Raw genomic sequence first — 11,766 nt, forward strand, 5'->3', positions numbered from 1 at the left:
TATCTTTAGTTAATGAAAAATTGATTGAAATTTGATAAATATTGAAATACTAAAATTCAGATGTTCTGATTATAAATATCTATCTATATATTACTAAAGAAATATGTTTCGTTTTAAATATTTTTATAAATTAATTTTTTATTGTAATTTACAACTTTTTTCAAGAAGTGTATTTTTATTTTTTAACAACAGGGTCTTTTTCAAATAAAGAATATTTTTATTCAATCATTTTATCAAAATTTTTTAATTTTTTAATTCTTCTTAATTTGTTGAACTTTTAAATTTCTTTTGTTTCTTCTTCCACAACGCTTTTAACAGTTTCAAAGTAGCTATTGTTCCTGCTCAAACTTAAATCTGAAGATCTTCTATTCGATTCTAATCTTTCTTATAATAATTCTAGTTATTTTCTAATGAATAAATTAAGTTTGTTAATGTCAATATCCTATCTTGATATAATCAAAAAGTATAGCTAATTCTTAGCTCTTATGCATTCCAAGCAAATTCTCAAATTTTTCTATCTAAAGTAGCATTCTTTATGATATGAGTGTCCACAATTAAAAATAATTATCTAGCCAGAATCCTCATCTTCTTCATTATTTTGAATAAAAGATGAATCATCAACTGAAGTAGATAAGCTTGAATTAGCAGAACTGGATGTTTGAAGCTCGCTTTTTTAAATAATTTATTTCCTTATTTTTCTTTTAACTTTATCCATTGAGTTGAGTTAATCAAAACAAGTTGAGCAGTGGCTAAACGAGAAAGTTCCTTTTAAAAACTTTTCTGATCCAGATTACATCTAATTTGTTAAATCCTATTAAATGTAAATCAGACAATTATAAAGGACTTAATAAGAATCAATGCTATTTTATAATAGCTATCTAAAAGTATCCTTTAGATCTGTTATGCTGATATCAGAATAGCTGCTTCTCAGCTTATCTAAAAACCTATCCATATCTACATTATCTGCAATTTGCATTATAGTACTTCCTATAGATTGAGAAAATATTTTACGTAGATTTATCAGAGAGTCCTTTGTATCTATATCAGGGAATTTTTTACAACTTTAAACTAACAAATCTAACAGCAAAAACCAAGAATCAGAATTATCTGTTTATTTATGTAGAGTGCATATATCAAACATTTTTTGCATTCTACAATTAATTTATTTTGTAAATTGCTATATTTTTTCGTTTGAAGCATTAGCATTCATTTGCATTTAATTTACGTCTGAAATATTGTAAGATTAGTTAAAAGTTTATGATTCCGTTCTTTAAATAGAAATGCTTACTCCAGTCTAGCGAATTTCTCCTTCTTCGTTATTTTCTATATTATCAAAATGAGTAGATTGATTTCTACCACCCATTAAATCGCTCATGAATACATTCAATGGATTGTTAATGAATGTATTTGTTGGCATATTCTACATCCTTTGATAGAAATCTTCTAAGTATTTTTTATACTAATAGAGAGAGTTATCTAACATTTTTATTTGTGACTTTAAAGCCTATTCTTATAGACCCATTCTCAAATATATAAAGGTGCACACTTCAAGATATTACTTCTCGAGACAAATTTTTAGAATATCCTACATTTTTTAAATAAATTTTAAATAAATAAACTCAAAAAATAATTTTGTTTGCTTACTTCGAATGGATAAAAATCTAAGCTAGTAATTTCATTTAGTACATCATCTTCGGGCTTATTCAATTAGCACATAAGCTTAATGTTTAGAATCAAAATACCCTTATCAACTTTTAGTGATTCAATTAGTTAAGGATTAGACTTAAGTTTCAATTTGTATTGCTTAATCACATTCTAAATGTAAAGAAGTTGTAAATTAGGATTGTTCTCAAGTTAAGAAATGATATCGTGCTCTGCATCATTCAAAAACTTTTGAAAGAGCTGGTGAGTCCTTTCAGAATCAATTTTAATAAAATCGGGTAACTTTACTCTCATTATATCTTTAAGCATTTCATATTTTTTAGGATCTTCGCTTCTACTTTCTGTCAAATTTTACCACATCCAGTCAAAAATTAAACGACTCATAGTTTTATTAGATGATTATATGTATGAGTCTATAGCTCTGTGATAGTGTCCTCTTAAAAATAAAATATGACTTCTGGCTGTAGCAAATTCAGTTAGGTCAAGGAGTTAAGATAAAAGCTACATCTAACCATTATCTTTTCCAATCACATCTAAAATATATTTAATTAAACTAAGTAAAAATTCACTTCTCAATAGCTATGAAAGCTCTCTAAAATCAACTTTATCATCTCTACCTTCAGAATATATTTTAGCTTACTTTTGTAACTCTTCTTAAGGAAATTCCAATCTATCTAAGGTTTTAGGGTACTAAGACAAATAGAAAACTATATCAACAACTTTTTCTTTTTTGAATTTAAATAAACCAACAAGATAATTTGAGCTGTAGCTGCATTAAGATTGGTAAATCATATTTGCTAAAAATAAATAAAAACTTGACAAAAGATTAGACCTACGTAAATTTAGTCTTCCATCAAACTCTGAGGGATGAGCTTTCTCCACCAAAAGTTAGTACGCTGTTAGATCTTATTCATCAGATCCATCTATATCAGTATTGATAGATTTTTAAATGTAAGTAACATCTTCATAAGTGTTACGTGGGAGTGTAGACCTCGTTACAAAATTGAATTGTGAATCTATTTCAAGAGTAATTGCAATGATTTATCGGAGAAGTACTTCTGAATAAAATACTTTTTTATTTGTACAGAATTCAGCAGTTTGTTCCCATAAATTTTGGACATTTAAGTCCCTTAGGATTTATTTGAGTTTTGTTTAATCTTCATCAATAATTTTCAAAGGTTTTTCAGAAAAGAAAACAGCTAATACTTAGAAAAACACCTGAGGCCATCTTTATAGACAAACTTTAATATTTTGAGGAAAAGAAATCCAAGACTCAAAAGTTAAGACTACTTATTTATAATCATTGTCATTTATATATTCTCCATCAATAAGTTTCTATTGAATGCATAAGCGGAAATACCACAAAGCTCTAAGACCAAAATATTCACACTTGATTTTCAGAGGGTCTTAAAGAAGACTCAATATCAGCTATTCTTTTAGAAAATCGTTTTCTTCTGGATCTATTTCTCTAATTAATGAGCTTGAAGGATCATAAATGGCTGCAGCTTTCTCTTCAGGATTTAGTAGAGAGGGGTCCATAATAAAGCTTTTTTATTTACCTTTATTCTTTTCTTCCCATTTACGCAAGGAAGCAACAAATTAATTCCAAAATATCATCAATGGTGATATGAAATCAGGATTTGTAGACCTAGTACTTAAATAAATCAGTGCTGTAATTAATTACTTCTCCATGCTTAGCTATACTAAAGGTTTGATATCTAAATTTTCAAGATCAAGACTAGTCAGTATCTACTAAATAATCCTTAAATTTCCTCTTGATTAATAGTAATCTATAATATCAGTTATCACATCATTATGTATATTTGTTATCTATTTATATTAAGTTTTTTAAATAGAAATTATTTATTTATTCATTCATTCATTTATTTTTTAGTTAGAATTTAAATTTTCATCCAAAATTTTTCATCAAAAAATAAATTCATTTTCTTTATGGTAAAATTTTTTTTTTAATCGAATTTTGTATATAAATTATAATAGGATTTATATCAAAATTAAAAAATAATTAATAAGGAAGCACAAAAAAGAAAGAAGAATTTCGATTAGTAAAATAAAATAATTTTTAATTGCAGCCAATAAAAGAATTAATTGATTTATTTTTTATTTTTAATAAATTAATTTGTTTGGAATAAATAAAATTTACTTTTCCTTCAAGAATAAATGGCTCAAGACACTCTATAAAAAAATCCATATTTCCTAATATTTTTCCACAACTTTAACGTATATCGTAGAAGATAGTTTCTTATAGTTGGCAGTTTACTAAAAATTCCATGGCAAATATCAATCTGTCATGCTCAGGAAGGAAATGGATATCACAAAAAGCAGATTAGTTTGATTGATTAGAAACCATTTAAATTGATGCAAAAGAGGAATGAGACGACTATGCTTTTTCTTCTTTTACAGAGAAAGCACTTTATCCAAAATTTTAAGAAACTTATTCTTCCCTTAACTACTTTAGCAGCTTATCTGTATAATTTAAAGCTGTTCTTTCTATTTATGGGACCAACAAATCTTTTATATCAAATTTTTATAAACCATTATGAGCAAATTTATGATAGCCTGAATATATAATATGTAAGAAAGACATAGCATTTAGGTATTCTCCTTATTTTAAAAGTTCTTCCAAAGTTGCTCTCCAAGAAACTAAATTAATGCAAGCAAATTGGGAACGTTTTGAGTCAGATTTATTATTTTCTAATAAAATATAGCACTTTTATAATAGAATTGAAAAGCTAACACTGTTTGAATATATTATTTATGTTTTAGACTCATTGATAATAACTTCAGATTAAGAATTTTTAAGTGACTATGATTTAATTAACTAATCTTAATCTTTAATGGCAGTTTATTTTATGCTAAGTTCTTATTATTATTTTACTGTTTTTTAAGCTTTCAGTTAATAAGAATCTAAATCATAAACTGTAGGTTTGATTTCTAACTATGGCAATTTCATTTTAAACGAACTGATTGAGACAAGACTTATGAATTTAAGAAAACTCGATCTAAAATCAGTTGTATTTATTAAGAATAATTAATCGTTAAAGTCACAGATCAAAACAATATTTTTGTATAATGCTCCAATAAATTTGATACTAGTGTAATGTCTTATTCTCCTTTTTAGTTCAAATGAATATTTATTCCTTATTTTCATTTTGCCTAATTTTTAGGAAATAATTTAAATTTAACAAATAAAACTAATTTGAGAAAGAATTTATATATTTTACCATAGTCTTTAATTGACTCTTCTTAGTGCTTAGACAATATCCCAACGTATAAGAAGTTGGTAAATGAAACTAAAAACATAAGCTAGTTTTCTTTGCCTACCTTAATTTCACTCCACAGAAAACTATTTTTTACCTTTTTAATGATTGTATCCATCTTTTCGACATACTTAAACATAGGTTTAGCTTTCATTTTTTACAATCTAATTCTAATAATAAATAACTTTTCTGGACTTGAAAGTCCAACTATAAAATCGTCTTCTCTATCATAATCGTATTAAAAGTATTTTTATTGCATAAGTTTACTGAGAACATTAATTGAAGTTATAGGAAACAACTATTTTTGCATCAAAAAAACAACTTATTATTCAAAAGACAAAAAACCCTTAAAAATTTTAATAAGAGCACTGTCTCCTCTTGCATTAATAGCAATTATATAAACTTCATCTTTCGCTGAGATCTAAGCAATTACTTTAAAGTCAATAATTAGCAGGTTGCTTTAGTTCATCTCTTCGATTTCGTTAGAGCTGTACTTGAAGAGGTTTTTAATATAGTAAACCATTTTATTATACTTAAAATCATACATACTAATAGCTCCAGTTCTATGACAAGCCATAATATGTCTAAAATCAGGAGTAAACTAAAGACAAACTATATCTTGAGCTTTAGCATGCTTATTATTGAGACAATAGTTTGCAAAGCAACTCACCTCGTAAATCTTTTAAGAAACAATATCCTTAACTATAATTATGCCATTAGAAAGAGCAAAGCCAAACATTTAATCATTATGCTATGTAAAACATAAAATTTATTATTTAAAATTTGATATTTCTTCATCTATTTCAAGACATTAATCTTCAATTATTAGTTAATTGAGATCGTTCTCTTTAAAAGTAGGTATATAATTTTCAAATGGGAAGACTCTCTTTTACTAAGTCGCAGCAACACTGTTGAAGGCTAAATTAATAGACTAGCTAAAACTTAATGAACTATTTTATTCATTTCCTTAAAGTAAACAAAGTTCCTTTTTCTCTAATCTATCTAAAATATTTTTTTGCTGTTAAAACTCTATGTAATTTTCTATCTCTGTAAAGTCCTCAAAATTATTATCATATGTTTCCTTTTAATGTTAAGATATTTAGCTATATTTATTTATCATTTAATTATTTCTTGGCCTTTAAACCTAAGCATTTCTTAAGTATTCAATCTGAAGCTGTTCTTATCTGTCTCTTTCTAATTTTTTTCTTAGCATATTTATAAACTACAAGCAATCGAATACAACATCCTATCTTCTTTCTTAAATATTTGCATATTTGATTAATCTCTACTTTTTTATAAGTCTCTTTTTATCACTTTCTCTCATTTTTTTCTAACCTATCTCTAGGAATCTACCTTATTAAAAATCTTGGCGCAGTTTTTCCCAAAGAAGTTTCACCCTAGATGGCTTTTCTTAAACAATCTCCTACTACATTTTCTAGTCTTCCATTTTGATCTTTTAAATCTTGTAATATTTAGAAAGAAAAGTTTATAGTTTTGAGATAATTAATTAATTAATAATCCTTTTTATCTTTTGGTATAATTATTAAATTAAAAATATTAATCACAAATTTAATAAGTATATTACTTTGGTAAAAAATTGTAATCTATTTTTCTGTATCAATCAATAATAAAATAAAATATCTATATTCTCACAATTAATTTCAGATTAGGTTTTGTTTGTTTGAATAATTTTTTGATGGTATAATCTATTTAAAATCTAAAGTTGATTAATCATTTGAACAAATTAGTAAATAAAGTTGAGATATAAACATTTTATTTGTATTTAAAAATAAAAATTAAACTTCAATTTTAAAAATACTTTTTTTATTTTAAATAAAAACATATATTTTCAAATGTAATTTTTAGATAATACCGTTTAATTAATAATAGTAAAAGTACTTTTTTTGAAGAATATTACAAATATTTTCAAATCTGAAGTTTTGAGTAATTACTAATAAAAATAAATAAATTCTATATTAGAATAATGAAATAAAATGTAATCACTAATACTGAAATGTCAAATAAATCCTTTTAAAAAAGTTTAGTGTTTACTAAAAATAAGAGTGTTTGTTTATCAAAATTAAAACTCTTTTGAATGGTTTTTAATTTTTTAATAATGCAAAGTATAAATTTAATTTATAAATTCATCTGAATCACATTTTAAAAAGCTTAACTTTTGTCAATTTATGGTAAATTTTTAATATTATATTTTCATTTTATTTATTGACGACCTTATTAGCTAAGTTTTATTTAATATTAGTTGGTCTTAATTATTTCTAAAGTGAATTTTTCTATTTATTGTGCAATAATTTTTATTTTTAAAAAGAAAATTCAAAATAATTTTAAAATGCTTTTACCTACTTAAAAACAAACATATTTAATAATCAAAATTTAAAAAAATATTTATTAAAATAAATTTGATTTAATTTTTTGTAAAATAATTTTATTTCAAATTTATAAAAATATTTTTTTTAATTAATGAATAATGTTTATTTAATTTGCTATAAAAATTAATGTTTTAAAAAATTTATCATTCATAGTAAGTGCTTTATATGATCATTAGTTCCTTTAATTAGTATTTCCTATTAATCAAAATTCTATTCAGATGCTTTTGGATACAAGACCTATAAAACAGCACAAAAATCACAATTTTCAGCAACCTCTTTTGTTCCATAAGTTAGCATGCTACTCTAAAGCGTATATTAATGAGTTATATAAATGACTACATATTTTTTGGGATCAAACTCTTAAAAATACTTTTCTTTCATCAATTCCATACCTAATGCTATCCTTTCATCAGCACGAGCTGGAATTTCTGGAAAGCGTGGGCGTTTTTTAGGTTAAAAAAAATTCCATTTAATTTCAAAGAGACTTTCATCTATATATTTATTCATTTCAGTTTGTCTTGAGCGATACAATATTGTATCTAAAGGGAAATTTTAATAATCGTGTACAGAAAGCCATTCACAAACATCTTCTTGCAAAAAAACTGTATTTTAATAAACTTTTTTTAAGTGTTTTGCAATTGCAAATGAAGTCTAAATTGTCCTAAGAAATGGGGATGAAATTATGATCGCTTGAATAGCTTCCTAATCTTTCATTTCTTCTATTCCATGCTAACTTTTTGCATATTTATCTATTTTAAACTATATAAATTTTCCTGTCTCCTCTGCTTATTTAACGCCTTTTTAACTCAAATGAGGATCATATAAAATCTAAATGGATTTTCGCTCTGGGTTTTTCTTTGGTAACCTGTCAGCTCTTTCACCGTGTCTAACCCCAAATATCATAATTAATTGATCTAGTAGAATTTATTATATAATTTAGAGAAATTAAATACGAACAATTCGGACAGAAACAAGTTTATAATCCTTTTTGCTCTTTTCTATATAATGAAACCTTTCAGAATTAGATAATTTTTTACATAATATATTATAATATATGCTTGTTAAATAAATAAAGAATCTTGAAACTATAGAAAATTGCATTAATAAAAGTATTAAAAGAAATCAGAATTTATTAATCAAATAATTTGTATATTTTTGAAAATTTAATAATTTTAAAATTTGATGTAATTTTTGTTAATAAATAAGAATAAATGCAAACAGATAATTGATATAAATCCTATACTGATTATTATTTTTGTAATTATTTAATTTCAAAATTAAAAAGAAAAGTTAATATCATATTTAAACATTAGGTATTTGACCCTTCATAAAAATAAAATGCACTCAGTTTAAGCCCTTCCTGGATAAACTCCAAGCGTTATCCTTCATCTCACTCATAATTTAACTATCAATAGAATTCCAGAAATAAGATTCGATCTTAGTATTACCATTAAATAGCTTAAGGAATAGATTGAAAAGAGATATGGTTCATCTTCAGATTAGATGGAGCTCATTTTGTAAGACACAAATGGTAATAATGTTAGTAACTTATCAGACGACACCAAGTAATTAGGGTTCTATTACCCCTAAGATAACTACATCATTCACGTTATCGATAATAATCCCAACTCTATTTTGAAAGATATCGATGATGTTTCTAAAGTTAATAAATACACTATGTCAGAAGAAGATTATGATAAATTACAAGATAATTTCAGAAAGTTCAAAAAGCAATTACTTGAAAACAATCCCGAATTAGCTGCAAAGTAGAATAATCCAGTCATTATCACTGAAGAAGATTATTTAAAGGAAGAAGCAGAATAAATGAAAAAAGGAGATAGATGCTAATTAAAAGAAAAAAAACACAGAGGTACAGTAGAATATGTAGGAAAAATACCAAATCTTGGCTAAGGTTACTACATCGGCATTAAATTAGATGAACCCTATGGAAAACATAATGGATCTGTTGGTCCTGTCTAATATTTTGAATGCCCTGATAAATATGGTATTTTTGTAAGACCTGATAAAGTGGAAGTTGGTGATTTCCCTGAATATGATTTAGATGATTTAGTTGAAGATGATGAAGTTTGAAAACAGCATAATTTATTTATCCAACACATATTAATTATCAAATCTTAAAAATTATTAAAAATATTTTATTTATAATTAATAAAGGTTTATTTATATTTTTAGCTTCTTTCTTATTAAATAATCTAATTCTAATATTTTTAAAATTAAAAAATAAGTAATTAATTAATTAATTAATTAATTATTTCTTCTCTTAATATCTTTAATTTTGTCAAGTAAACAAAATAACTTTAAATTTTAATACTATCAAAATTTTTTATAAATTAATATTATTAATTCAAAAAATAATATTTTTTATTTGTTTAACATAAAATGCATTTAAATTTTATTAAAAATTAATTTTTAAAAGAATTAAATCATTAATTATTTAAATATTTAAATTAATTAATTTAACTAATTTTTCTTTAAAAACATTGTGAACTTATAAATTAATATTGTTAATGATTTTGCTTATTTTTTAAATATTATTTTATTTAATAATTTTTTAACTTTTAAGATTAATTTTATTAAAATTTAAAGTAAATTAATCGTAAGAGTTTACTCATTTAAAATTAACAAGGACTAAATTAATAACAAATTAATTAAAAAATATTTTATTTTTTTTAAATTTTTAAGTTTTAAAAAGAATCTAATTGTAAATTAAAGATTTCAACAATTTTATTAAGTTTGCAGTAAAATATTTTTAAAATGTTTAAATCATTAAAATATAAATTTATTAGTTTATGTTTTAAATAAAATTCATAACAAAGTTTTATTAAAAAATATATTATTTCGATAAAAAGTTAATTGAATTTTATTCATTTATGTTAAGAAAGAAGAATTTTTTTAATAGAAGTTTTAAAATTATTTTTTTAGCTTTATAAGCAGTCAAGACACTTATTTTTCTAGTTGTTGGTATATTCTATTTAAATATTTTTGCAACTCCTCATTTTAATGCTCTTAGAACTCTTTTTAATACTATTCTTTATTGCATCCTGTATAAATACCAAAGTAGCTAATATGATTTTAAACTGAAAAATTAAGCAGCGAAACTTAAGATGAACATTATTCATCTTCATGTTAACACACTTTAAATTAATTTATACTATTTGGGTTTGTCATCCAAATTTCATATCCATGATGTCTAAAGTCTAATATTTGCTTAAATGGTAAATGAGGAACCGCGTCATAATAATTGACAATTCTATACGAATTAGGAATGATTTGATTTAGGTATTCTACAAAATTTTAATTACCGATTTTAGGAGCACCAAAAGTATATAAACTAATTTAATTTTTAGGTTATAAATATTTTAAAACCTCAACCGAGATCAAAGTTGCTATTGCTCCTCCTAAAGAATGACCAGTTATAATGACATTAGCATCAACATATTTTTCCAAAATATTTTTTACACATTAATTTATGTGGTTTTATATAGATTAAGCATGATCTCTAAATCCCATATGTATTTAACACCCATCACAGTCAGGAAAGTCTACTGGAAAAGCTTTTAAATTAGTGATCCAGTTATTCAAGTTAGCAGTTCCTCTAATAGCTATAATAATTTAGTGCTTAATTGGATTGTATCCACAAAATCCTTGTGAATTTTTTTCTTTGTTTTCAAAAACATTGATATACTGCATGTGAGGATTATGAAGACATTCATCTCCACATTTCCAATTTTACAGCGTTTCAAAACTGCAATAACTTGCTTTTGAATAGTAAAAAACATCCTTTATTAATTTGATATTTATTTTTTCTTGACGAAACTTTTTTTCTATAAAAGTTTGAAGATAGATATTTGAACAAAATGATTATGAAATAATTATTGATAAAAACAAAATTATTTTGTTAACCATTTTTGCTCTTTAATAAATTTTCTTTTTAATTATTTTTTTTACAATTTTTTATAAGTGAATCTGAAGAAATTTTTTAAGTACTTAATAATAAAGTTTTTCTAAAACGATACTGTAAAAGTAAATATTTGCTAGCTAAACTTATTATTATAGTAATTATTTATTACATTTTATGTAATATGACTTAAGTTAATATATACTAGAATATATTTTTATAAAAAAGAAACAATCATAGGATTATTCCATTGAGAGTATAGTTAATAAATTCGTTTTTACAACTTCTTTCATCATTTGTTTATCTAATTTTAAGAGTATTGGAATTTGAAAAAATCAATTCTATATCCTAAATAAATGCCCACCTTATAAACAAACAATAAGAAAAATAATTACTATCAGGTTTTTACTATATTTATTCAATTTTCTTAACTATAAATTTCACAACCGAATACCATTTTAAATTTTGTCACTAATCAATTTATCAATAGATTTACCTTAAAAGATTTCAAAAAATTGAT

General features: G+C 23.8%; 5 protein-coding genes across 5 annotated transcripts; 1 reads left to right on the forward strand and 4 right to left on the reverse strand. All coding sequences in view use genetic code 6, as the record gives it.

Moving 5' to 3' along the window:
- Positions 1–160: 160 nt before the first annotated feature.
- Positions 161–6,387, reverse strand: TTHERM_00691590 (corvet complex core vacuolar protein; the record flags this gene model as incomplete). Its single annotated transcript, XM_001032124.2, has 4 exons — positions 161–1,585; positions 1,645–3,492; positions 3,824–4,836; positions 4,905–6,387. 4 exons carry the CDS (start codon positions 6,385–6,387, stop codon positions 161–163), a joined length of 5,769 nt encoding a protein of 1,922 aa, XP_001032124.2.
- A 1,087-nt stretch (positions 6,388–7,474) lies between these two features.
- Positions 7,475–8,041, reverse strand: TTHERM_00691600 (hypothetical protein; the record flags this gene model as incomplete). The annotated part of the gene is made up of 1 exon (XM_001032125.2): positions 7,475–8,041. The coding sequence occupies one exon, from the start codon at positions 8,039–8,041 to the stop codon at positions 7,475–7,477; it is 567 nt and encodes a 188-aa protein (XP_001032125.2).
- A 92-nt stretch (positions 8,042–8,133) lies between these two features.
- On the reverse strand, positions 8,134–8,428 carry TTHERM_000691609 (hypothetical protein; the record flags this gene model as incomplete). Its single annotated transcript, XM_012799826.1, has 2 exons — positions 8,134–8,213; positions 8,281–8,428. The coding sequence occupies 2 exons, from the start codon at positions 8,426–8,428 to the stop codon at positions 8,134–8,136; spliced, it is 228 nt and encodes a 75-aa protein (XP_012655280.1).
- A 237-nt stretch (positions 8,429–8,665) lies between these two features.
- On the forward strand, positions 8,666–9,418 carry TTHERM_00691610 (tubulin folding cofactor B; the record flags this gene model as incomplete). Its single annotated transcript, XM_001032126.3, has 1 exon — positions 8,666–9,418. One exon carries the CDS (start codon positions 8,666–8,668, stop codon positions 9,416–9,418), a length of 753 nt encoding a protein of 250 aa, XP_001032126.1.
- Positions 9,419–10,282: 864 nt separating this feature from the next.
- Positions 10,283–11,038, reverse strand: TTHERM_00691620 (lipase family protein; the record flags this gene model as incomplete). The annotated part of the gene is made up of 1 exon (XM_001032127.2): positions 10,283–11,038. The coding sequence occupies one exon, from the start codon at positions 11,036–11,038 to the stop codon at positions 10,283–10,285; it is 756 nt and encodes a 251-aa protein (XP_001032127.2).
- Positions 11,039–11,766: the final 728 nt, after the last annotated feature.

This window comes from Tetrahymena thermophila (genome assembly GCF_000189635.1).
Source record: "Tetrahymena thermophila SB210 genomic scaffold scf_8254422, whole genome shotgun sequence".
Classification (NCBI taxonomy): Eukaryota; Ciliophora; class Oligohymenophorea; order Hymenostomatida; family Tetrahymenidae; genus Tetrahymena; species Tetrahymena thermophila.